The sequence below is a fragment of the Notothenia coriiceps genome, unplaced genomic scaffold (genome assembly GCF_000735185.1).
Source record: "Notothenia coriiceps isolate Sejong01 unplaced genomic scaffold, NC01 NC01_scaffold00009245, whole genome shotgun sequence".
Classification (NCBI taxonomy): Eukaryota; Metazoa; Chordata; class Actinopteri; order Perciformes; family Nototheniidae; genus Notothenia; species Notothenia coriiceps.
Window position 1 is genome coordinate 406,258 of NW_011341946.1, and position 27,979 is coordinate 434,236.

Sequence of the window (27,979 nt, forward strand, 5' to 3'; positions counted from 1 at the left end):
AGAGAGGCCCCGCCCCCCGCAGCAGAGCAGGCTGCACGATGAAGCGCTCCTCTTTCAGCCACTTCACAAAACTGTTTGCATACCAATCTCCCCTCAACATTGCGAGCCTGGCCAAACTGGGATCGCAGATCTAGGAGCGGTGGATTTTATTAGTTGGACGCTGCTGGGCATAATTCCTCTCCGTGGCTCATCGACATTTGTTCTTTTATTTGACTACTTTCCTCCAGCAGTCCCAGGCTTCTCACATCGGCTTTTTAGAAACATTTTCCCAGGGTCTTGTCACAGAGAGAGGTTCCGACACTGAGCTGCGTTTTGAGGTAAGAAACTTGTCGCTGCTACAAACTTAAATGTATGTTGAAATGAACGATAAGTGATCACAATTTGAATCCCCTGAGTGCTGTGTTGAACGGGCTCGTTATTTAGTGCAGATTGTCCAAGGGGCGATGTTGTGTTTTTGAAATCCGCTTACTTTGTTGCTTCAAGTTTCCCATCAGGCGAGCTGCAGGAATTAAATGAACAAAGGAGAAATATATAATTGTATACTAAGACTTGAGTTAAGTTTAGATCAGGTCGCAGTGCTATTTTCCTTTTGAGAATAAATCAGAGTCCTGCACTAAAACTAAATATCCTCAGGTGATTGGATGTACCATGAATCAGTCAGTGAAATGCGGTTAATAGGCAGTCTACGGTTAATAGTGGGTTATTGTATGAGAAACCTGCCATCAGGGGGAATCCGGGGTGATGTGTGTCAGTCTCCAGGCTGGCAGCCTTCCCACGGGGCTCCAGGAGGAGGCTGTCTGCAGAGATGTATGGGGTCACCAGATGGATGTCTCTGACGGCGCTACCTCTGCTGTAGGGCAGGAGTTCACTGTCAGAGTGCATTAATCAGAGGGATACATCATCCAAAACCACCTCATCTCTCTGTGTGTCTGTCTGATATCCACTGAAGCGAGCATGACACATTCAAGAGCTCTGAAAGAAAAGTCAATACTTTGTTAACATGCTACAGTTTCATGTGACTTTGGAGGGAATTCAGGGTTCATTTCAAAAGTTTGAGCAGCTAAAAAGTTTCTGCTCAACCATTTCTCTAACAGTTTTAAAACCAGGTTATAATCAGATTTCGCCTGAGGAGATTGGCTCCTAGGGACCCATTATCTCACACCAGTGTCCAGGTGAGTGCGCTGGATTTTCTTGCCTCGAGTTACAGTCACAGCCACTCACTCCAGCTCTCCATCTCCCTGAGGCTGGTATGTGTCAGGAGAGAAGAATCATATCACGCCCCAGCAGCTTGGACACACTGACTGTTCAGCTCCTGCCCTGATTAATGAATCGGGCTACTCTACTGTCTGCTGCATCATGTTGAGATCTCTCTCTCTCTCTTATTTTCCACCCTCTTGGTTTTTCCCAGACCCCAAATGACTTGGGAGTTATCAGTTAGTAGAGAGAGCACACAAACTGGAAACAGAGGCATGTTTGTTCACTCTGTTGTGGGTGAACATTTGCCTTGTCAAGAAAGAAAAGGGAAAGAAACAGTAATATTGATGCTTTTGGAGCAGCTGCCAACACGGATGACTAAACTCCGCCTGAAGCCTTTCTGTCCTCAGCTTAATACACAAGACTGTTGGGAAATAGTTTGGTTGCCGAGACACACAAGTGATGTCTGTGGGATAAGTACAAATGCAAACAACAGGATATGTAAACCTACATTGTAATTTATACAGGGAATAACGGTTGGCAGCAACAATGCGGATAGTAGCAATTAGGGGGGAGCATGTTTGAGTGAATTCAAATCTCTGAGCCAAACTGGTATTTATTCCGCCTACACACACAAAACACCTGGTGTGAGACTTGCCACTGGTGTTCAGTGCCCTCATTTTAATAGTGCCTCTGATAATGTGTTGCTCTTAGTCACACATTCACAGTGCCAGCGATTACATTTTCAGCAAAAAAGAAATGGATAGGAAGGAAATGAAGTGTGAGAAAGATATGCTATGTGTGTGTGCGTGGTGCATTTACTGGTCCTCGGCCTCAATCCTCTGCAGAATTAGAAATGTGTGAATTTCAGTGTGTGGCAGCTCCTGCTGAGAGGGTGACTGACTTAATGCCGCCTGGCCTGGCAGAGCACCGCTCATTTAAGGCCTGAAATTAATCAATCTGCGGTTCCACATGGTTGGGTGCCTCCGATTTGTGTCTCTTTGCTCCTCTCACGGTTTCACTTTTCCTTTCAAATCAGCTGATGTTCCTCCAAAATAACACTGCTGTTGCCTTGGCCGGTCATTTGATCACTCGCCCTGATTTCACATCCTTGATTCACCCTACCTCACCACAACCTCTCCCTCTGTATCCTCTCATCTATAATTCCTTCTTCCTCCTGTCCCCATCCTTTCTCATCTTCCCTGTCTTTACCCCCTCACCCAACCTGCGAATTACGTCTATATCGATGGGTTCAGAGCAGCAAGGCGGGGAAAGCGAGGCTTGGTCATCACTCCACGCTCGCTCTCTCCTGTATCAGCCCCACTACAGCAGCAGCGGTCCGTATAGAGCCGAAACTAAATGGAGTATCTATTGGCTCAATGAGAAAATTGCTTTTTTTCGATTGCAAGAGGACCCTTCATTTAATGTGTGTGATGCGCGGGCCTCAGCTAGTAATGGGTTCAGCATCTTTGTTGTCAGGAGACATGAGAAAATTAAATTAGCTTTTCAGCTGGCAGAAATGATTTACTCTCTGAAAGATGTATTTTTCATCAGCTGTTTAAAAGCCATGAAGGAGTGTTATTATTATTTATGTCAGCACTGTGTTGTCCAAACCCTGTGGTTTGATGCAGTCTGCTGAAGGGCAGTTTAAATTAAAAAGGAAATGCTGTATAATCCAGTTACATTCACGCATTCATGCATTCCTTTGGCCATTGCGTGCCATTTGGGCCAGGAAGTAGTGAATGACCTAAGAGAGGGCAGGAAGCTGAGGGGCCTCTCTCCGCTGATGCTTCCCTTTTATCAGGAGGAAGCAGGCCGGCTGTTTGTGCTCAACCCAAGAATTCTTTGTGCTTATCTTGCGTTGGCCCTATTTCCCTCAATAATGGCAGTGCTGAGCAGGTAATGAGGTAAAAGGTATGTATTTGACAAGCTGGGCTCTGCAGATAGCGGACTATCAAACGGGCTCTCGGCTTGGTAGGCGCTTAGTTGAGGGTACACTCGGCCCCATCTCGGGATGTTCAAATCACATTTATCTTGAAATCCGCCCCTAGCTATCTTTTTCTCCGCATAATGTTTTTCAGAACTAATAAACCGTGTCACTCAGGTGTCCATTAAAGGCTGCCATGAGTACCCGTTGGTTATTACACAGACAGGCACACTCGGTAAGTCCCTGTGCCTTTGCCGCAGGGTTTCTACCTCGCCTTGTGCTCTTTTCATCCCTCAGAAGTAGTCAAAGCTCAGAGAGGAGCTTAGGCTGGCCGGTCAGTCTGGCACTGATAGGTGTGTGACACAGGGCCGACGTGGGGAGATTACCTGCTCTCCTCTGAACCACTGGATGATGCTGAAGTTAAACACATTTCTGCCTGAAAGAAGATTGAATAAGTGTTAAATTAAGGTATTTGTTGTTTGTTTGCCAGAAGAGGCACTTCTTTTCCAGTAAGTTCACACAATAGCGCTGGGTTGACTCACATTGGGAACCGTGTCGGACTGAGCAAGAGGAAGCTGATCAGCACCAGGGAGGAAGGGCTCATTTTATGGATGTGTGTTTGTTTCCCACACTCACTAACTAACACTGGAGCTTTTCACTATGGATGATTTTGGGTCACAGTTGTATAGATAAAGAGCTCTGTGTGGGATTTCTTGTGTAAATTGCTTGCTTCCTGCTAAGGATTTAGATAAAGACTCAATGTTCAGAGGAATCATTTATCCACACAAATAAAGGATTGTATCTAGTTTGTGAATCACTGCAGCAGAGTGCATGTGTGCAGGATAAAGGTCATCACTGTTGTTTTTTAAAAACACAGTATGAATAGACCCCATGTTTGGGCACCAGTGTCATTCTGAGATGCTCTTCCTTTTTATACTCATTTTGGGGATCATGTGAACATGTCCAATTCTGCTTGATGGTTCTGTTTCAAACATGCTCCAATGTTCTTTTTTGTACTAATAGCATGTGTTGTTGAGATTTAAAGGGTACACTTTACAAATGAGAGCTCAATACTTAAAGTCAATATACCATTGGTTGATGAAGATTGTATTTTTGGTGATTTTTAGGTAATTATTCAAGCAAAAATCGTAACATATTCTGGGTCCAGCTTGCAAAGATACTCTTTCTCTGTTTTAAATAATTGTACATTGAAAATCTGATGCACAAAACGACCAAGCAATCTTAAATTGTCACCATGGGAAACTAAAATCACTAGTTTTCATGATTTTTCGTCCTTTTGTTCCCCAAACAATAATTGATATCAGATTCAGAGATAATTAAAATAACTCTGCGAACCTGTGTTCCCCTTAACTCAATTTTCTGTGTATATCTGCAGAGACATTCATGCATGTATCCTCAGTCTCAGTCAAGACATCAGTCTCTCACTAATGAGGAGGCACACTACTGGAGATAAAAACATATTATATATTCTTTGTGGGCCATTGATTCTGCCTGTCTGTGGCTCTTTGTTCGGGGATGGTACTGCGAATCGAGCTCAGCCCAGATCTGTTTTTTCAGCCTCTCCCTGTGACTCATTTGGCCTAATGGTTCTCTCTTCTCCTGACTCAGGCATTTTTCTGATGAAATGGAACTCTCTCCCGGCTTCTGGTCTTTCTCTTTTTCTGTTGCCCCAGCCATAACTGTGTCCCGACTCTCCTCCACACCACCCCTCACTCCTGCTCTTTCCATCCACTTTTCTCTGATGAGAGAAAATAGCTTTATAGGAATGCCCTCATTATTCGTATAGGGCTTTTTTTCTTTAACGTGACTTATTTCATTACTTGAACAGCGCTGTGTTTTTATTTCATCTGCTTAGAGACCATCTAAATATCCTGTTTATTTTTAATCACTGATGATGGGCTACACAGTATAACGTGATATGGTAATTGTTACTAGCAAACACAAACACACACTTGCTCTCACCACAAGATAATTGGGTAATGTAGAGACCACAAATTGTTGTAGGAATGGACAGTAGGTTGGTAATGCTGACCCAGATAATTAGCCTATTATCATTTTAAAACAAATGAAGTGCATGTTGGGAGTTGGAGCTGGATGTTCGCTCATTAACTCACTTTCTCCTGATTGGTCGTTTTGGAGAGATGGTGCTACATCAGATTTATGGACACAGTGATGACTGTTAGTTGGTTTATATGGTCTTGTTTTTTTTACCATGGCTGAATTACAGAGTGCAGATTTATTTTGAGCATGATTTGGGTTTGCATCCCGGTCTGCTAATAACACTTTGCCGTTCCATTCAGTGAAAACCGTTCAAACCTAAAATACACAAACATAAATGTGCATTAAGCTTTCCCAGACACACACACACACACCCACTCACACACTCCCTGCAGCCTGTTTACTGCCGGCAGACCTCAAATTGAAATGGGGTTGTTTCATATTTATTGTATATAGGTCTCATATCTGCTTGAATCTAGGTTAAATGTTTTGCATTGAACTTGTAAGCATGGCACAGAAAAACCTTCTCTAAGCAGAAATAGTCTTTGTGTTTAACTTCAGTAGATGTAACTGGGCTAATGTAATTCTCCTTTTTCTTCATTGCAATCTAAAATGTGCATTTATATTTAAATATAATGCCAGTATTAGAGTAAATGCCTCTACAAAACCCCCATTGTTTTTCTTTCCGCTAGACTGGCTGGCATTGCTGTGTTTGAAGCCCACACACCTTGTCTGCAGCGTAGCTCCCTGCAGTTCCTGTGGGATAACAGCGATGTTACAGTCACTCCCACAGAGCGAGACTCGCCACAGGTCTATCAGACATATGGGTTCCTTGTCAGCCTCCACAGCATCAGGGGGACAGATCAGTGTTTGATTTTTTTTTTAAAAACACAGCAGGGTCCAACTTTTACCTGGGGAAACTTGGGGGAAGGGCGGTCTAATGATGTCTCTCCTGCCAGGATCATACGCCTCTGGGATAAACGCCTGTGTTTCATTTCAGCTTGTTAAAGAACAGGAACTGAAAGTCTTTAGGGCTTATTAACTAATAGCAGTGTAGATGAGGGCCATCTGTCTGTTTGCATTTAGAGCGTCTCTTGTGGTTTGCTTTCCTTGAGTGATAATGTTATCTAATCTCACCTGTGGTTACGGCACATAAAATCCTCCATTGTTAGAGTGCGACACAGGTGTTGCTTTTTTTTCTCCAAGATTTTCTGCTTGTGTTCTTCCATTGTCATTTGGTTTATTGCCCACAATCACAGCGTTAGACCACATGTGGTTGAAGTGTGAAGCACAAAGGGGTGCTGAACTGTTACGGACAATGCAGCCTTAAAAGCTTATTGAGGTTGTTCAAGCAACCCCGGCATCCTCCAGCCATCCAGACCTGTGTGTGTGTGTGAAGATTTCAGCAGTAGTGCTTGGACATCTTCCCTGTATGCTTCTTATGGTGATGCCTTTTAACAGCAGTTCATATGTACACGCTGTAGACATTTATTTTTACTCCTCAAAGGGGAAAACAATTAGACATCCAAGACCGAGCGCCTCACTGGCTCATGATTATTTGATGGTGCTTTATGAAATTTTTAGCCCACCGCCACTTTAAAAATCGCTCCTCGAGACGGCATTTTTCGGGTCACTGCGCAAAACACGGGCTCTGTCCTTTGGGAAAACAGTCGGTCAATGCCAGGCGATGTGTTGCGACCACAAGCAAACCGCACTGCCATTACTGTGCTCAGTGGCTCTACTTTAACAAGACATTCTTAAGAAGCTATGGTTTTCTAAAAAGAGCAGAGCAAAAATAGACATGTGGTGGTATTTTCTTCACTGTAAAAGTAAATAAAAGCTAATAGTTATTATGGTAAACACATGCACACCATGAAGCATAATTCAATTTTTCCCTAATCCTCACCTCGCTGCATCTTCTTTTCTTCGAAGCTTAATGAAAAAAGAAAAATCCACAGCATAGAAAGCTAACCTCTGTTTAACCATTTGAAGTATATTAAAGGGATTTTCATGAAAATGTATTTCAGTCTGTATGTGTCTGACAGAATCCAGGGATCACCTTCCCATGTGTTTGTCAGAGATAGCACCGGCACGGCAGGTGTCTCCGGTATGTGAAATTAAATTGGCTTCAGTGTTCATTGATTTAGCCCAGTGCAGATGCTCCTAGGAATTTTATTTTCAGTCAGACATCAGGTAATCTTGGATGGCTTCCCACTGATCTGTCACCTGTCCAACGTCACGGCGACAGGCCAGCACCAAAAACGCCCAACCTCATCTTGAACTGTGAAGTGTTTTTATGTAAAAACAGACAGGTCAGGCATTTCTCCAAGAGTTTGCGCCCAGATCATCTTTCCCGATAATGCTTGGCAGGAGTCAGCTCCCATGTGAACTGTCTCAGCAGTAATGTTGAAGCCAAAGTGATTGTGTGGTTGTCTCTCTGTAAGCCCTGGACTTGTAAAGGTTATTTCTGCTTTATCTGTCAAGCCAAAAAGCATGTTTTTTTTACTGGTGTTTCCCAACTGGTGCTTTAATTGGACAGATGACAAAACAGGATTTAACAGAAAAATCAGCTTTTAGACTACTTCCTTTAAAAATTGAGTCACGGTCAATAACCGGACATGATCTCATTTGATCTCCACATTAAAATAAGGCACAAAAGCAACAATGAAGAAGGAGAAAGCCAATGTTGTGAGCAATTACCAAAACCACTTTTGCTTATCTCTGCAGGCAGTTTGGGATTGGTCAAGCTTTTTTTTTTACGTAATAGGAAACAGATGTCCATTCTTTTCTTACTCAAAACATCAGCTTTCCATACATTTGCCACATCTAGAGCAACCCCAGCCTCACACAGCCACCCACCCTTGATACTCCAGTCTATTCTGTGAGCTTTCAAAACACCCCCTTCAAATATTGGGCCAGCTTCTCGCGTGTATATATTTATTCTGTTTCTCTTGGCCCGAGCCAAAGTTCTGTTGTGTTTCCAAGACGCTCGAGACTTTGCAGACAGCTGGAGATATCACAACACCATTTAATATATCTTACTGTAACTCCACAGCTCATTATACTGAATCTCTTCTGTTTTCTCCTCCTGCTTTGTTCATATCTTTACCATTTGGTGGATGGTATCAAAGTCTCATGTGGTGAAAATGTATCTTGTTTTCTTTGTTGTGTAGACTCATATGTTGCTTGTGTGAACTGTGGCAGAATTCCTGAATCGCTATAAGCTTGGGGCATTGATTTATTTTAACAATCTGCCGCATTCATCTGTGGCAATTTGATGAACGCAGCTTTAGTTAACGCTCCAGGTGATTATCACTTCAGTCACACAGAGCCTTGGCTTCAGCTCACAGGACTTCAATACGTGCATCTCCTAGACAAGTGCAAGGAAGAGAGCATTTCTTTCAAGTCACATGCAAACGTTTAAATAAGCAGAAGAGCAGTAATGGGTTTCACCATAAATATCCCAGCTGTGGTCACTCGTGTGGTCCTATTACAGAAGTGGAGAGCATTAAATGGACTGCTTATTTATAACTCTTAGGCTGCGGTGGGCTGATGGAGATATTCTACCGCGCTGACGCTGCAGTGTACGCTTGAGTTAATTACTCCCAATTTCATCACTACAGCCAATTAATACTCGAGACGGCATCAGCAGCATCTGTTGGTTCGAGACAGTCATCAGCTCCCTAGAGTTTGGAGAATTGAAAGTACGCTCAGCAGGATTTTTGTTATTCTGAACTTGTCCTCTGCAAGTGCTCCATAAGCAGGTTCACAGCGAAGCTTCTGTACTACAATTATGGCCTTTTCCAAAGTTTTGTGTGTTTTTTTTAGTCGTACATCAAAACTAATAACTTCAGATGGGTTTGACCCCTACTGTTCTGCCAGTGTTTCTCTGACCACATGCATCCCCCACACCATTGTCTCCGATCCATCATGTTTTGTGGTGTAAGCCTATTGACTTGTGTTCCTTCAGGGATCAAATGTTGGATCGCTTCCAAGCAGCTCAGTTTCCATCCTCTCCCCATCTTTCCTCTTTCTCCCATAAATCAATGTGATGTAATTGCATAAACTCCCTTTCCCACAGCTTGTTCCTAGAGGCAGAGTATTCTCAGAGAGAAAGTGTTTCAGTGAGGCCAGTTAACCTTAACCCACTGACTCCCATAACTACAATGTCCCGGGCTTGTGAAAGTTTTAAAGTGTACTTTAAATATCTGAGTTTCTTTGCTAGTATTGTTTGATGTTTCACGGTTTGTTTTTCCAGGCAGCAGGGCTGTGGAAGTTAACTTTTCTCACAGCTGGTACTGACTGTTTACATCTGGCTAATACACTCTAAGCTCAGCAGATTAAATCTCATTTCTCTGAGTGCTTTTTGTGTTGAGCCAAGCATGATTTCTCCTGACGTCTCCCCTCTTGTGGCTCCCTCAGCCTATCGAAGGAATGTTTCTTAAAGCACTACTCCATTTTCACAAGATTGTACCATGGAAATTGTCAAACCCTCTTTTTCCACATTTCAGTCCCTCTTGGCTTCCTCTTGGGACTCACTCACATGCTGGATATCTCCTCAAAGGATAGCTTTCAACTCCTTATCCCTGGAGTATCGAGCTTAGTGTGAACCCATGTGGAAAGGAGCGTACCTTACGTTTTTGGGATTGGGCAGAAGTCTTACTTTCACAGTTCAGAGTTCTTGTCTATCCTGGCTTCATCTTCTGCTACTCTGGTAATCCTCCTGCCATCGGTCCCGCCCTACTCTGCTGAGGAACACAAGTAATAAAACCATTTTTTTCACCTCCTGCAGAAAATTATTTTCAGGGTATTTGGCCATTAGTGGGAGAATATTTGACAGTGTGAGAGACTAAAAGCACAAGTTAATGTCACTGCTGCCTCCCTCTGTGTTGTTGTGAGTCTGTCTCAGCTTGTTACCTGCCATCACCACAGCTGCCACATACAGGCTGACATAGATGAAGTCTTCGGAGGGATTGCGGGTTATTTCGCACATGTGCAGCTTTATGAGGAGGTCCCAGTGTGGAGCCCCTCTGGGCTGAGGAAATGATCCAGATGCAAAGCTTCTGGGGCTCGTAACCCAGCGGGACACCTGCCCTTCTGCCACTGTACAGCCCCCTGCAAAACCCACAAAGACGCAGACCACCATCTCTCTGTCACCATCTCAACTCTGTTATGAAGTGCCGTTTCCTATTGGTTTTCTATGCAGCTTGTAAAATACTTCATTCTTGGCAAACAATGTTTTCACTCAAAGTGCCCTAGTTACCCTTAAATACACCTGAATGTAAATACCTTACAAAGCCAATGTTTGACATTTCTGCAGTTTTTTTTTATAAATAGGAAGACCTGCTGGAGGATCCAGACAAACAAACACAAACAATGTCAGAGACACATTTTCATTAGCATGAGAAGGAACCAGCTAACAATTTGATCTAAGTTCTCATAAAAATAGTTCAAAAAGTTTAACTTTTGAGGTTAACAGTTATATCAGCACTACGACTGTCTGTAAAAGCTTTCATGCATACATTAATGTATGGTTGTGTGTTAACGTTGCAGGTGGTAGGTAGCATTGGTTCAACTGGGGGATAATACATTGGACTAACCTTTTTTATTATGGACTAGAGGCACAAGAAATTGATGTAGGCATGCACATAAGATCAAAACTTTATTGATTTATACTGTAAACTACTTAGATGCGAGGCTGCAATCATCAGGGACCTCCTGATATGATATAATATTGATTCACAAGGTGCTGCTTTAATACCTTCTGCAATTCTTTCAGTGATACACTCTACGTAGGATCCCCCCAGGGAATTTATTAGCAAAGATGGAAGTCACCCATATTTCAATGCATCTTGTGTTCAATTTATTTAAGTATTAACAGAGTAATAGATAGCCATGCTCATGTAATGTGTGTAGGCCTAACACTCCCTGAAGATTAATGTTTTACTTTGTGTGTATTGATTTTTTAGAATGTGAGCCAAGGTGGTCTGCTATAAAACATTGTGGGAAACTCCAAGGAAGTTTGTCTTCAATGTTTTCCTGGAGTCTTTTGCCAGATTAAGCAACATGTTGCTTCATGTCTGTTCCATCTCCAGTTTTGGAGAGATTTTGGCAGTATTACTGCAACACTTAATACTGCCATGACAAAGTTGTCAAACCAAAAATACCATCAGACTTTGGATATATACTGGCCAGCAATGCAGCCTTCTTCCTCTATGTTTGTTTATACTCTTGTAGAATAATGTGACCCACATGTTTGTTCTTGTAAACAAAGGGATGTCAGTGCGTTGTTGCAGCCCAGGCTTCACAGTGTTGTTTTACATTGTCTGGAGATGGTTGAAAACATAACTTCTACGCCTCAAATATGCCAAACACAAATATCAATCAATCAATAACGGTCAGTCGCCACTATTATCTTAATTCCAGGATGGAGCATGAATGAAGTAGTTCGTTTTGGTTGGGTGTGCACAGTACGGTATGAAGTGAAAACGTTCAGCAATGAGAACCAGACCCACTGCACCGCAGAGTTTTGTCCAAACTGATGTGTCACTACCAGGCAGCAATCCAACTGTCCCTCGGCCCATTTTGGTTATGTTGTCTTTAATGGGGATTTGTTTTTTATATTTATGCTTGTTGTGTCAAAGATTTTGTTTTTAATTTACATTGCCATGTGTTGCACTGGCAATCCCGAAGTAGTCATAAAGTGAAATTGAGATTAACAAAAGCAAAACATCACTGCTTTAGCAAAGTATTCTTGTGCATATAAGCAAAAATGGCTATTTCAAAGAGTGAGTTTTTCTTGTGGAATAGTCCAAACTCAAAGCCCCCCTGCTGGTTTTAATTATGAAAATAAGTTGCATCTGGTACCACTGAGCAGAGGATCTGTTTCCACTTCTTGTGTATCTTCTGCAGACGGATGTTTACTGCATTGTTTGTCAAACATCTTTCGAAAATATTATGCAGGGAAAGGTGAGGGCATATTGAGGACAAAGATTCACAATGACAGATAACAAAACAGGTAGAGGGCATGTCCTTTTCACAAGGACCTGGTGGTATTGATCATGGTTGAATATTCAGAAACTACCTTGTAGCAACATTTTAATGAACCCTAAAAATGGTTACCAGATATGTTCTTAACACATGTTTAAGTAGCTGGTTTGACTTATAGGACAACAGTTACACACACATAGCTACACATATCTGCACTCAATATTCTGTGGAAGACCTAACAATAACAATATGTTTTGTACAAAAACGTTGTCTTCTCACTGGATTTCAGTCTTTTAGGTATAGCAATAGACAATACACATGTTCAAACTAACATACTTCGGTAAACATACTGGGCGTCTGTCATTTTATAGACTAAATGATAACGACAAAATAATCTAGCCTACTTCTAATTTATAAAAATATTTCATGGCCCTGTCTTTCTTCTAATCTGACTTGCCTACAAATTTGGTTTGATGTATTTTGTGCACTCGAGATGTTTGTGTTGAGGAAAACATCCTGAGGGAAGACTCAGACTTCCTCTCTGCGCCAGCAGCTTGGATCTTCATCTCAATTCCTTTCTTAGTTTGAGGCTCTGTAAGCTGCGTGATTCTCAAGCTTTATTTAGGATTTAACTGGGATGGAAATGGTTATGACGCGGCTGTTCGTCAGCTCGCAGGGCCTGTGGGTGGGGGGGGAGGGGAGTCGACAAACAAACTGTGAGAGTTTACCAGCCCCAGTCCCCTCTGTGTTTGTAGTAATGAACTCTTACCTTGGTTTGGAAGGCTGCACTGCTGGTATCCTTGCTGTGTTTTTGTAACCCTTTGCTAAAAAAGCCTTGCTCTTAATTGTATCCCATGGGGCCCCGAGCTCTCAGTATTCACAGCCCTTCCTGTCCCTCATACTGATCCTCCCCCTCTCCCAACCTTAGCCCCATCATCCCAACTCGACAGGTCCCTCGTCTTTATTCGCTCGACTTCAAAGCGGCGTTGTGCTGCCCCTCGGGCCTGGGCTCCTCAGAGACACGGGGGCCAGCCTTCAGGGCCTGGGAAGTAGGGTGAAAGTGTGGAGGAGTACAAGGCGGCTCGTTAAGTTTGACAGGCACAGGTTAAAGAAAATAACAACAAGTAGTTCTGTTGCTGTTCCTCATCAGGGTGTCACTAGAGAGACGTTGGTGTTGTGTAATTAGAGAAGCAGGTTGAGACACTTCTCACCGTTCTTTGATGAAGGCATCTTTGTGGAGGCGAAAGATACGAGCTGCTATGCTGATTGAGGAACCTGCTATGAAGAGAGAGGCCTGGTTAATGTTTGCCGCTGACTTACCAAAGAGGTGGACACATGTCAGCTTTCATCGGCATCAAAATAGCACCCTTCAAACACGTTTCCAGGGGCTGCTTTCTTATCAGGTCTCCATATATCTCAAAGCAATTAACACAGAGAAAACGGGTGACTGCTTAACGAATTCAATCTGTATCTTTAGTGAAATAATTGTGTGCTGCAAATGAGTGAATACACTCTTCCCTGGCGTGTGGCCCAAGAGCAACACCTGTAGTGCCGAGAACAAAGAAAACAGTGGTTCATCAGCGGCCAGGGAGGAAAGAGTGATTTAATTGAATGATGCCCTCTGATCGGAGTGGGGATTGTTTCTCCATCGTGGTGTTTTATCTTTATCTCTGGTGGTTGACTCTCACTTTTCGATCAATAAATCCAGACGGGGTGAGGCGATTATTCTGCTTCAGCATTGCCCTCATTAAAGCGGCTGTTCAGGAGATATATGGCTGCAGGCAATTACCCTCTTTATCATTTATATAATATTATCCCATGATGTATATGGGCTGCTTGGAGATCTACAGGGCGAGCTGTCATCCAGATCTTTAGGTTTTTATTTTTTTTATTTGTGGTGTTTTTAAAAACGTTTGAATGAAGGCGTTTAAGGCCCCAAAGGTAAATAAATCTAAACTTTCCATTGCTTCCACAGTTCAGAGGTTTGCTTTTATAGACATTGGTGAGAAATCACAGTCAAACACAGCTGCGAGGTGTAGATGGAAGAATTGTCACTTCCTCACTTGTTTTCCTGCCCTCTTCCTGTCCCCAGAGGAAGAGTGGCTGATCAAACTCCTTGCTGTTCTCTGACCTCTGACATTTCATTCAAGGTTGACCAGCTCATTGGCAGGATATGGAGACGTATGGAGGCAAAGAGACAAACAGAAAGATAAGTCTCTAGCCAATAGTGAACAATAAGGTGGAGGTATACTTGAAATGTATGGCTGTTGCAAACTCAAAGATATACTTAAATCGGTCAGGCAAGGCACAAAAAATCGTAAAAACTGAGATAGCAGTGCACACTTTTAAAGTTAACTCATGGCGTTGCATTTGTGTAATAGAAGAAGTTGAGTGAAAAATGAGAGCTTGAGAGAGAAGTTAAAGTTCAGACGTACATAACCTTTTAAGAAAAGACTGTAAAAAGACCAACAATTCAAAATGCCATCAACCGAAACAGAGCAGCACAGCATGTCAAAGCTCTATTTGTATCTGTACTGCATACATTATAAAAGTATTAATACCTTTCTCAACAATTTTTTGTCTGAGAATCAAATAAAAAAACAAATTTAATTTTATGGCATAAATCGTTTTCACAGGCTGCTGATTTCTTAAAATCCTGCTTTGACTGTTATGTTCCATGTGATCAGAGACAGTACTCAGTATGCTCAGATCCATTCAGATTCTACCGGTGTATCAGACATATTGACGCACAGATTTGAGACTTGTGGCAGTAAAATGAGACCTAACCCGAAATGATTCATTTAGACCTGGTCCAAATTATGTCTGCTGCCCGAATGCCAAAAAAGGAAATTGTTTGAGTATTTTATTTGAAGTATAATGACTCTGCCATTCCTCTTATGCCCTTATTCGCCACTACATTTTCCTCTGCTATATCTATTGTGAATTGCACTGCAGGGGATAACTACAGTACGGTCTGTAGGAAAGCATCATTTATAATGTTGTACTGCCTTACACTCCGTATTGATGTTGGTGATGCAATAATATTGTCAGTGCCTGAAATATCTGCAGCGGGTAATCAATTAGCGGCTGCCTTGATGTTTAAATTGCCCAGAGTGCTCGTGAGCTTTAATGTCAATGACTAGTTGGCGAGAGAAATATATTTGAAAGGGAAAGCCATTCAGCAGATGTAGAGGAAACCTTTTCTCTAGTGTTGAGTTGTTCCCCGCTTTGTTGGACCCTCAGCGACCTGCCCTTTCTGCTTTCCCTCGAGGGTTCTTCCTATTGTTGTGCTTTCTCAGCCGTCTGCGCTGATCTCTATTCTCACCCCCATAACCGATTCAATGAGGCTCTGCGATCCTATTGGTGCTCCATTTTTTCTCTCCAGTGAAAGCGTTTCCATGGAAACCAAAAAATAATGCAGACCCTCACCACTGTTTCTCTTCAACAGCTAATAGCTCTCTAAACAGTTTTCAGGAGAGACACCTCTGCAACAGGCTTCAGGGTGAAATGTGACCACTCAGAACCAGATTACAGACAGAGGGATGTAGCTATCTGCTGCTGCTGCTGCTGCTGCTGCTGCTTTAATAGACTGGAACACAATGGAAAGTGATTACAGTGTTGTACTGCCTGGGGGTATGTTTACTAAACCATAAGGTGAATATTTTCAAAACGACTCTTCCTTTGAATCCCGATGCATGTGTAGCCACTGTGGAGATGTTATTGATTCCCAGAGCTTGTGCTTTGTAGCGCCTGCATCCACTGCTCTGTGATAAGGGAGTGTATCATTCCAGTGCATCTAAACCACTTCTCGGATTCGTCCGTATCCTCACTCAGGCTTTGACTGCCTTTTTGGAGATGCAATCAGAGCCTGTGTGTTGTGTATGGGGGAGGGTGTGCTGCTGCCAGTTGGGTTCAGCGTCCTGGTGAATCTGATGTCTACTGGCAATATGGTGTGTCGGCGGGATGATGTGGCCGGCTCTATCAACCAGAATACTCCTGGGATATTCTCCATCCACAGTCCCTGTCAGACTGAGAATAGCCTGTCTGAATATCACCATCTAATGTGGCTGGAGCTGCATTATGTTCATGCCTCTGTAGGCAGCTCTCACCATATTTGAGGCTTTAGTTGTCTGTGCCAGCACTTTGAATCCGGCTCCAAAGTATTGTCAGTCAAAACAGAGCTGCTGACTATTTTTACACATTGAGGCTGGAGCAGTTTAATTGGCGCTCATTGCTATTTCGTTATTTTCAGCTATAAGAGACAACCGTGGCAAAACAGTTTGGAAACAGGAAAAAGTTTAAAGCGTTTCTCCTCATTAGACACAGTCGATAGGAGACGCATCATTCATTGACAGTTTAAGACGGCAAGTAAAGAGCAAGGTATTCTTCTTTTAGTGAATTATGCATGAGTGCAGAGACTCATCAAGTTCACGCTGTATGAGGAGACTGCGGTGAGTTGGGTCTTCTAATAAAGGATAATTAACTTAGTAAGAGCATACACACGTTCAATCATCTCAAGGTAGATATTACGGTTTTACCTGCCAAGATCATCGTCTGGACTGCTGCTATTAAAGACAATACCTTTTTTTCTGTTCCTTATTCATGTTGCCTTCCAGCTGAGCGGTGAAACATTCACACATAAAACACTGAAGCAGTCTTAAATTAGCTCGCTGCAGGGAGCGAGTGCTTCATACATAATAAATGCAAACTCTGTCATTTAAAGTGTCCTAGAATTTTATTTTCTGTGGGTTTTTTTCTATCTCTCAGTCTTATTCTGCTTTAATGAATTGTGCATATTAGGACAGATGTGCCATTCCTCTGTGTCCTGTGGCCTCGCTGTTTATTCATCTCATTTGCACAGTCCTGACCTCTGCTTCTTCCATTGTGCTTCTGTCCAACAGCCCATGAAAACAGGAGAGGAGGGAGAACCGAGAGAAGTCATCAGATTCACCTGAACGGAGGCACACGCAGATACTCATGGTATTGTATTATTTTATCCAGAACTAGACACACTATTAAAGAGAAGCCATAACTTTTATCTTCAGTGTAAAGAAACACATTTCTGCTCTCAGCATCTGTAATGTGAATGATTCCCACCAAATCCAGCAGTGATGTACCCCAGCAGACACGTGTTAAATCAGCGAGAGAAACAGCAGAAAGCGCTTGTTGACAGTCTCCTTTCAGGAAGATGTCGACAGCAAAGGCGCAAAGCCATTGTTGTCGTCAACAGGAGGCGCGGAGCGGGCGAAAACCAGAGCGTAAAGCCGGTCCTGCGAAGAGGCAGACAAGTGCTTTTGTCCTTTACCCTCCACAGCAGGCCAGCACTGGTCTTTGTTGAATTCTGATTTGCATTGGCATTTGTTATATTAGTATTCCAGGCACGGCTGAGCAGCAGACATGTATAGATTGAAAGGTTAAAGGGGAGTTTAGACCCAGACACATCAGCTGTAATCAGTCATAGCACATAACCATAAAGGCAGCCAAGCAGACAAATGTGTGTTACATCTGAAAGTGACAGGTAAGATAATAACCTGAATATTTAGCCATTTGAATTTTTATAACTTGGTTTATAACAATTAAAGTCTTGTTTTTTGAGATGTTTGAATAAGATCGTATTTACCCAATGAGTTAGTAACACAACAACATGCTGAAAACACGGAGAAAGAAACTTGAACAGTCAGATGACCATATGTGTGAAACAAAGGTTAAGGAGGAAAAATAAAATGCAAGATGTTTATATATTCCCAAACGTTTAGGTATAAACATCCAACACAGTTTAAAGGCTAACATTTATTTGCTGCTCACAATTTGATTTCGATACATGTTTCTGTTTTTGGCCCCGTCGTACAAAGTTCTAATGACTTCAGAATATCATTTTTTTACAGAGTCTTCATAGTTAATATAGATTATAAAGAATTAAAGGGCCTTCTCAAGCTTTGAAACGGTAGTGAGCAAAGTTATTCACCTTAGAAAAAGCTGTTAATGAAGCTGTCAGAAGGAAATTAACATTTTTCACACAATTGCAAAGGGGCAAACTCCATATGCAAGAGTGCGTGATACAATTAAAGCCTCAGAACAACTAAATGGACCTTGTGGTGAGATGATTTGGTCAGACATAAATGAGAAGAAGATCCAACCTGTAATAAACCAAAGGAATCCTCTTAATGTCTTTGATAATTGCTTAGAGCAAGCATGGTGTTAGCCGGTTGCTCCTTAATCACACTGTCTCACAGTCATAGTTACATTAATAACCACATACATTACAAGGTGCCTCCGCTGCAGCAAATTGCAAGGCGAGATCAAAGAATGCTGCATTTTCTGCTGCTGTTCATGTTCAGGCATTAACACACTTTTGGTTTATTTCTATGGAGTTGTTATTTGCAATGGGGCCTCCAGTATATGAGGTTATCTCTTTAATCTGTGGCACAAATATTCACATGCTTGATCCTCAAGGCTTTTATTTTAATCCCTGCATTGTGCGTGTAAGAAAAATGAGGTTACACTGTTCCTTTTGCTGTTTCTCCTTTTGTTGAACTTTTGTTGACTGTATGAAGGTTCAGATTTGAGTTTTCTTTCACAAAGTCTTCATCAGAAAGTGATGAAATGACTACAGAGGGGAACTAGCTGAATTCAAACTAACATATGGCCTTGCAACAGGGTGTGAGTGATCGCTCATTAGACAAATGGCTGGCCAGGCTGTCCCCCAGTCGTAAAGTGCCCGGCCCTGCTCCCCTTTGTTTTCTAACAGGAACTACTGCTAAGTGGCGATGCCAAATACTGATCTGCAGACAAAGGCCACTCTCACCACATATCCGGGTTGCCTTGGAGACCAGAGTCCTTTTTGGAGGGCTGGAGAGTTTCCAAAATCTGCTTAAAACAACCCATGGCAGATTTCACAACATTGTGTATTGGAGCCGTCAGAAAGTCAACTCTGATTATTTTTTTATTTTATGCATATGCTTGTGTCCATTGTGCGGATTTGGTGACATTCAAGCACTTGTGTGTGTATTAAGTGATTCTGCTCATGTTTGCCCTCCTAAGTTTCCTTTTGTGTCGAGTCCCCTGAGGCTGAAAGTGCTGTCTATTTTTGTTAAATCTGACATTGTTTACTTCTGCCGAGGCCATCTGTGATGTAAACTCGCTTTATATGGAGATTTGGCAAAGACAACAGCCTTGACTAGCACGGTTTAAAACAAGGTCCGGAGAGAACACCACCAAAATTTGAATTGTCTCTTGCCTGAGGGTCCACAACACTGGACAGAGTAGAGCTGGTGAGATTATTGATTGGTTTGCAAACTTTTTGTCCAACTGGTATTGATTCAACTCCTCGTGACCCGTACATGAGAAGAGGATTCTGGCGGGAACTTGCAGAAATACAAGATTCAGGGAAATAATTATCCCTGTTGTCCTCATGGTAATTATCGAGCATTTAGTTTTGAATTGAGTTAGAGCAAATTTTTCTGGAAAGCCCCAACAGCAATATTTCATCCTCCAAGGCGTCCTGTGGGAAAAAACAGAGCTGAGATAAAGTAGGCGGTTAGGTGTTTATGTGTTCATTGTGTGCCACTACCACATGCCCTCACTGCCCGACAACCACAAGACTAAGGGCCTGAACTCAAGGGGATCAATGCATCATTGACCATGTGCCTGAGTCTGGTATTGATCCAGTCTGCGGAGCCAGTTTGTATCTACACTCAGCCAGATTGAGGTGGCAACACAATTAAGTGAGAATCTCTGCTTTGAGCGGGAACACACACACACTAGTGTTCAAAAGAAACCAAAATCTTCTCATCTCAATCACATGTCATCTGCCCGAGTTAACCAAGAAGCTATCAAGGCCCTTCCCCCCTCCACTCTGTCTTATCTAAGTGGCTGGAGAATCGATTCCAGTGTATGAGTATGAGCAACTGTTAGTACTGAGCGAACAGCTGGACGTATGCCCAGCTGGGACGTCAAGAATGTGGCCTGCAGTGCAGTTGACAACACATGGTCAGTGAGTTTCTGACTGTGCATTTGTTCAGTTCTGGGAGCCTTTTCCGTTAATCAGCCTTTTGTTCAGGAGTGTGCCAGCTGCCTGGTCAGAGGACTTCTGCTCTCGGGGGTTCGCGCAATCTCATTTCCAAACTGAATGGGTCAAGAGGGCGCCACTCTCAGGAACAGATAAGAACTGCTTTGTATTCACTGCACGTATTGCAACAATGGTCTGAAATAATAAATGGCATTGCAAGGCAGAGCAAATTCATCAGAGACTGCCTTCTTTTTTCTGTGGTGAACTAGCAATGTGCAGAAGCAGATCCTTTTTGCCAAACCTTTATATGCACTGTGAAAACTCATTAAGCTTAGCCGGTCCGAGGGTAGAGCATTTCGACGTCTGCACCAGAGCATCTAACCAACTTTAGGACATTTGACTCAAGTCTAGCAGTTCGTCCAACTTTCCAACCCGGCTGTTTTTCTGCGCTGTGCTTTCTGTGTGAGCTAAACCCACACACACTGTTCGCCCGGTCGCCTTTGAGCTACTTTCGTACACTTTGTCTTTGTGGTTGTTCACTGTTGTCTGCAAGCTGCATGCCCTCTAAAGCAGCATCGGTGCTCTAGCTGCTTAGCATTCAGTACACTTCAAAGCTCCTCGTGTGACAGCACAGCCCAGGGCTCACTCTTTCCTAATTGGAGCTTCATTAAGGGACATGGTGCGCCTCAGGGGAGCCCTGCTCTCTGCCAGAGGAGAGCAGTCTTTATTCGGATGTTGGGATGTTTACTTGCTGCGGCTGATTTAGGAAGTCATGGAGAAATATGAAAATGGGGTTTTAATTGAGATTAGGGCTGATCTGGCATGTGTGTGTTCCCTTAGTGTCATTGTCAGAGGGTATTAGCGCACCCCGGGGGGGGGAGTTTTAGAGTGGCATACAGTAGATGAAAAACACACACCTGCTCACACTGCACCAGGGTGCCAGAGGACGAAATGTGCCTCCCCTAGGGTTCAACTAGGTGATAATTTAGAGGGTCAACGGCATTTAAAAGGGTCAAGCTCCAACCCTTACACTCTCAACAGGGCCTTAATATTAATGGTTAATTTTTATGCAGGCTCACGCTCAAGATGAAGTGAACTGGCTGGTTGATGGGGGGTTGGATGGCGGCGACAGTTTGGCGAGGAGCAGACGTAGTGTCCTTGTCGTGCTGATGCATTTGTCCGGGGCGGTGGCCGGTGAAGCAGGGGAATATGGACTCACTTCATTAATCGTGTCAACTTCAAAGAGAACAACCCAAGGGTGTCCTATTTATATAAGGAGTACTCTTAATGTAGTCCTATGTCTTTCTTATCTCTTAACCACGGTGAGCTAACAGGACCATCAGGGATGATAGTGAAGACGCCGGTGAAATATACCTCTGGAGTTTAGCACAAAAACAGGCCTGTGTGAATGTGTCATAATTCCTCATATTCATACTGAGAAGAATGTAGGTCAGACGGGGTTGCCCTCATTACAGAGCTCTGGCTTCTGTCTGTACTCTGAGGATAATTTAGGATCACTTCTCATTAATCCACTATCAAACTCAACCATGCCTGGCTCCACGGCCCAAGCAGGCTGTGGATTGATGTCTGCCAAGAGTAAACAAAGGGGTCTGAGAGCCGTGTGGCCTTTCATGATGTCAGTAACAAGAGAGGCTGCAGACGTAGATGGAGTTGGCATTTACTGGATACCTCAGGGCAAAGCCTGCCTCTTAGATTGTCAGATTGAGGACATCCATACAATTTCTCGGCTAACAAACACATTGTCTGCAAATATAGCAGTGCTGTCTCCTTCACTGCTTTGTGTTTTGTTTGTTTTTAATGGTTTTCTTTTTGCTAGTCAATACAAACACAATGCCACACGACTCCTTATCTTGACACATTGCTGGCTAAGCAGAGCAGCACACCTGAGGAAGATCTGCCTATAATCTATAGCGGTAATTTGTTGATGTTGTTGTAAGACACGCAGCTCCTGGGGTGTGAACCGCGTATCCCTTGTCTACATAATGTACTCTGCAGAATATTCAGAGAGACTTAGCGGTCTGATCACTACAGCTGGCCTTTGATCGATGAGGATCAGCGATCCCGTGGGACTCATAGGGAAAGACCAGTTTGTTTACTCTGCACTTTCTCCAGGGTCTCTGTGGCAGTTTGATTTATACTTTGCTGGTTTGCACCATAGGCTTGTTATTTGGAGCTGGGAAAGGCCTGTATAGTGCTCTTCAATCTTAAGCATCCAATGCATTTTAATGTAGAAGAGAAAATTGGCTCCACATCTGACAGTTCGGTTGACCCTGTGTTGGGAGCGAAGAGCTAAAGGGTGAAGCGGGAAGAGAAATCAGACATTTTGTTTGGAGAATGAGATCTGAGCTGAGCCCTGAGAGTTTTTCCATCCAACTCTTTCCTCCCCTTCCTCCCCCTCCTTATTCCGCCTCTTCATCCCCTGCTCCAATAAATACAGTCAAACTCTTCAGAGGGGCCCAGGACTAACAGTGCAGAGCAGGAGGGCTGAGAAAGGGTCTTTTTTTATGCTTTTCCCTGTGAATATAATGTATGCAAATCTCAATTAAGACCCCCTATGCCCTCATTAGGCGTTTCAGTGGGGCTTAGGAAGGGGGGGTTAATTCAAACCCATCCCGGGCTACGAGGCTGCTGGTTGCTCTCTGAGTACCACAAGGAGGGTGATCAATACCTAAGCATATCATTATGATTTAGAGGAGGTGTTAAACCATAGCTTTAAATCAATTTCCTTGGGTCTGGGGAGGAAAGGAGGAGAGGAAAAAATAATAAGCCCTCAGGCTGGTGAGGGAGGGAAATGTTCTCATTCTACGTTAGCTCGCTCCCACAGCAGACAAAGACCGCCTTCTTCAGTATTGTTTAATTTTATTGTCACGGCAACTTACACAAGCCTACAATAAGACAAAAAACCTGTTGGCTCATATCACATTGAAATTAGATTCAGGAGGAAAAACAAACCGGTGCAAGCACACCATAATAAAAGAAAAACAGACCAGGAAAAGATATGGGTCACGACTTTCTTATTCCCACAATTGCCATGCCTCTGTGAAATTTGCAGCACGCAATGGAGCAGTTCATGTTAAATACAGTGAGAGGTGTTTCACCTAAAAATGTGAATTTCCGAGATGGTCAAGGCTGAATTACATTTGAGTGACAGTAGGGGTCCTTCAAAGACGGACAGGAATCAAAGTTTGCGTCGATCATAACCACAGCTACAGCGGCGCCTCAGAGAAGCAGAGTGCCCAGAGGAGTGACAGCACCTCACACATCGGAGAGACTGCCTGAAGATTATGAGATTACATCTGACGGACGTGCAGCAAAGCACAGACAAAAGAAGTGGACAAAAATGCATTTCGACCTTTTAGTTTTCAATTTGAGATGACAGTGTCTGGCTGCCTGGTTCCGTAAACCTATTTACAATTCCTCAGAGAAGTCGCCTTTTAATCCGCTTGTTACGCAGCCTCAATCTTGGCTATCACTATGGGAGAGCTAATTAATAATCACAACTACAAAGCAGAGAGTGTCGATTCGTTTCTGCCAAATAATTAATTTTCTTCTATCACTGAGACTGCAATTATATCCTCCCAATGGATTTTTTTTATTCTTCGGTTTTGCATATTATGTAGAGATGATTCCTTAGACAATTCCCATCCTCCCTGAGGCAAAAATCTTGTTCATTTCAAGCTCTGTAAGTTAAACAAATGCTTCAGTGAAGGCTTTGTGGTGCATCAAATATATGTAGGTATAAAGGGTCAGGGATACTGAGGCCCCCATGTTGTCTCCTAATACTGGAGAGGCGTTATTCATTAGGCAGGAGTGCCTCCAGGACGGGCCCTCATCAGGGAAAGTGTGTTTATGTCAGATAGAGGCTGGCTGATGGGAGCGCAGGGCTCCTACCTCTCATTACATTAAGTAGAAGAAGCTCCATGGTAAAGGCCATATGTTGACGGTTAATGCACATTGAGCCCCACTCAGGACTCATATCCTTAAAACGCTCTGAGATAGACAGCCCCTCGAGTCATTCTGAACCCGAGGACCCCATCTGTCCAAAGATAGGAAGTGCTGATAGGAAGTGCTGATAGCACGTTTTAAAATTACATAAGTTGTCACGGTGTGTGGAGAGATGAGTTGTCAGGTTGGGTTGACATTGTGTCGCCCAAACTTGTAGTTACTTAGGGATTGCTGAGAGACTATAGACCGTGCGCCTGAGGGGATAGAACAAGGATTTTCAGCTGAAATTGGACTAAATGAACTGACGTGTGTGTGTGTGTGTGTGTGTGTGTGTGTGTGTGTGTGTGTGTGTGTGTGTGTGTGTGTGTGTGTGTGTGTGTGTGTGTGTGTGTGTGTGTGTGTGTGTGTGTGTGTGTGTGTGTGTGTGTGTGTGTGTGTGTGTGTGTGTGTGTGTGTGTGTGTGTGTGTGTGTGTTGGAGTGGCAGAACTCATTAAACATGTGAGCAGGTTTTTGCAGAGTATTATTTTCTTGGCAGGTTCATGAATGCCTATCCAGAACGCAGCAGAATGGGAATACTGTGAGCATTTGCCAGGATTCATTAAGTGGCCTGTTTAATGTTTATGTTGTTTCTTTCAGGGGCAGGGAGAGGCTTCAGCGCGGGGGACAACCATGGAGGGGGATTGTCTGAGCTGCATCAAGTACCTCATGTTTGTCTTCAATTTCCTCATCTTTGTAAGTATTTTTCATCTCTTTCTCTGTGACTCTTAATCTGGCAATCTCTGAAGTTAGTGTCAATCTAATGATTTGAAATGGGTTTTTGGCTGCCCCCTTACTGATTGACTAATGGAGCCACATTTGCATTTCATTAAAGGGAGGCAATCTTGATTCTATCAAATTCTCTTTTGATTAGATTTTAGTGTGCTGACACACATCTGAGGCGCACCGTGCCATGAAGAGTTTGTGAGTGGCACCTGAGTTTATCAGTCCTGATCAGACAATGAAGGGTAATCCTGTTAGTCTGAGCCTGTAAAGGGGGGGAGGGTCTAAGTAAGAAGGTTTGTCTCTTTTCCTGCTTTATTAAGCGCAACCAAACCGTTTAGAGACTCTACTCAGACGCAGTTGTTCAAGGCCGGGGTAATAATGCAACCAGCAGAGCAAAGAATGAACTTGACTGTTAGAATCACTCAATAACAACCACTGTTTTGCACTGACATCCGATTGTTTCTCTCTACCGACATTAATGACACACAACAGCCTTTTATCAAACCCAATGAGCTTTCAAAATGGCTTCCGCCTCTCCTCACGCCATCACCTCTTCCTCTAATAGAAGTGGTGTTCATTTGTTGAAACCTGTGACTGGAAGGAGGGGATTGTAGTGGAAGTGTGTCAAGCTCAGATCTCTTCCACCCCCTACCTCAATACCTTCTTTCCTTAATCACATGAGTCACCCCACAGTGGCTGCAGATAGGGTTTTAGTGAAAGGGAGGATGGAGAGAATGGAGGCTGCAGTGATGTGCATTTCTTTAGCAGGTTGGGGGGTTAGTTAAAGTAGGATAGATATCTTCACCAACCCCCCACTGAGGCATTATGGCTCTGTAGATTTCTAGCCTTTTATCTGCCGTCAGCTCTCGCCCAACCTTTTAGAGATTTGCATTTCCAGCAAAAAGCACACGTTTATTTTCCATTATATGACATCTTGTTGAATGTTTTGTGTGCCACCGGGGATACCGACTGAATTCCCATCAATTTTTAAAATGCAGTCAGTTCCTGTTTTGTCTAACCCTTGTCTTCTTTCCCTTTTCTCCATTAGCTGGGGGGCTCTTTCCTCCTGGGAGTGGGAGTGTGGGTACTGGTGGACCCCACAGGGTTCAGAGAAATTGTCGCAGCGAACCCCCTATTATTCACTGGTGTCTACATCATCCTGGGCATGGGAGGCATGCTGTTCCTCCTGGGCTTCCTCGGCTGCTGTGGAGCCATCCGCGAAAACAAGTGTCTGCTCCTCTTTGTGAGTTAGCCGACAAATTCAAAACGTAGTTCTGTAACTGATCCGGTTTGTGTGCATACAGTTATTGTTGATTATTCTGTCTGTCAGTTTTGGGACTGTCAAGCCAAAAGAGCAAAATGCTTTTCTATTTGTCTTTGTGCCACAGGCCTCATACATAGTTAATGCTAAGTGAAGCGGGCACAGCCAGAATGTGATTTTGACTGACTGAATATTTCTGCCACTCATCCACTGTGTCCAACTCTCTCTTTTTTGGTTTGTCTTTTTGCAGTTCTTCATGCTCATCCTCCTCATCTTCCTAGCAGAGCTGGCTGCTGCCATCCTGGCCTTCATTTTCCGGGAGCATGTAAGTCTCCTCAGCACTCACCTCAACTTCTCTGATGTGAAAGAAACAGATATCCTCCCTGTGGTGACACTAACCTGTGCTCTCGCCGGCTATTTCCTTTAGCTGACCAGAGAGTACTTCACCAAGGAGCTGAAGAGACACTACCAGGGCTACAACAACACTGATGTCTTCACCTCAACATGGAACGCCGTCATGAATACAGTAAGGCCTCAGCACACATGGCAAACAGCTTTGTAGCTTTTACCAACTCATTGCTTTCTCCAACAGTATGTGGAAACAGGAACGTTTCAGCCTGGCCTCAAGAGGCTATATTTTATACATAAAACCCCTAGACATTTAGGTCAATATTCATGCTAGGTTGTTTTACGCATACAGTGGACCACAGGCCAGTGCACAAACAGGCACTCAGAAATAAGGGTTTCTTCTCCTCTCTTCTCCTCCCATTAGTTTGACTGCTGTGGGGTGAACAGCCCAGAGGATTTTAAGGACAGTCTGTTCAGGATGATCAACCAAAATCATATGGTGCCAGAAGCCTGCTGCCAGCGTGCCAGTCAGACCGGGGAGTTGGCCTATATCAACAAGGAGCAGTGCTTATTGGGCAATATGATGTTCCGCAATAACAAGGTAAGTTCTGACATCTACTACGACACCTTCTCTCTCGCATGTCCTCTCTCTTTCTCCCTCCTTCCAAACCACCTCCAGCCTTAATTAGAGCGGGAGACAGTCGAGGGGTGACATCCAGGGACTTTCAGACTCCTCCATTGCTGATTAGTGCTCATGGGAGACCATCTTACTATGTGTTATAGTGTGGAGACACCAGTGTATGTATGCATCTTAGCGTGTGTGTGTTTGTGTGTGTTTGTGTGCGTGTGCATATATTGGAACATTTGAATTTTCAAGAAGCGTATATGTGTGTGCAAGGATAGAGGATAATGAGTGTATGAATATGTGAAAATTAGCTGTGCTTCACAGTTGCACACATACACACCCATATCCCAGCTTCCATCTGTGTAAAGAAAGCCTTGGAGTGAAATGTAATTACAGTGGAAGCTGATAGGAAGAGGTTTTTACCACACTCTCCACCTGTTGTCTCTTTAAACCACAAGAACAATGAGAGATGTCCCACAATGTGTGTCTCTCTCTGTTCACTCACACAAAGAGCCCTCATTAGCAGGCATTGAGGCTTTGGAGCCCTGTTTCCCTCTCATTCAAACAGGCCTTTGTTCAGAGTCTCCCTCAATTAAAGCTGTGATGTTACTTTAATTGTCGCTGTAATTCTGAAAGTTTATAGCCGATTGATTTCCCTGTTGATCGTCGCTTCTTTGTGTGTCCTCAGGGCTGTTACTCTGCAGTTGTTGACTACTTCGAACTGTACATCTATGTGGCTGGAGCGCTTGCCATTGTGGTGCTGACCATTGAGGTATGAACTGAAGGTTTTTCATTTTAGTAGATTTATCACATATGCAGCCTTTTCTTTGTCTCTCCAGTGATGTGAATATTCATTTCAGAAATGAGGAATTCTGCAT

The 27,979-nt window shown here is 43.4% G+C and overlaps 2 protein-coding genes across 2 annotated transcripts in view; one reads left to right on the forward strand and one right to left on the reverse strand.

Moving 5' to 3' along the window:
* The window catches only part of LOC104945183 (solute carrier family 2, facilitated glucose transporter member 1), a 653,665-nt gene that overhangs the window by 185,070 nt on the left and 440,616 nt on the right, over positions 1–27,979 (reverse strand). The gene's annotated exons all lie outside the window — the stretch shown is intronic.
* LOC104945187 (tetraspanin-18) lies at positions 55–27,879 on the forward strand. The gene is made up of 8 exons (XM_010770816.1): positions 55–317; positions 17,032–17,110; positions 24,742–24,837; positions 25,916–26,110; positions 26,379–26,453; positions 26,556–26,654; positions 26,901–27,077; positions 27,790–27,879. The coding sequence occupies exons 2-8, from the start codon at positions 17,108–17,110 to the stop codon at positions 27,877–27,879; spliced, it is 735 nt and encodes a 244-aa protein (XP_010769118.1). The 5' UTR covers positions 55–317; positions 17,032–17,107.

Bases quoted from the DNA above. Each gene is read 5' to 3' on its own strand.
- LOC104945187 (XM_010770816.1), top strand. The intron at 24,838-25,915 runs GTAAGTATTTTT...TTTCTCCATTAG, and splicing joins TCTTCAATTTCCTCATCTTT to CTGGGGGGCTCTTTCCTCCT. The intron at 26,111-26,378 runs GTGAGTTAGCCG...GTCTTTTTGCAG, and splicing joins ACAAGTGTCTGCTCCTCTTT to TTCTTCATGCTCATCCTCCT.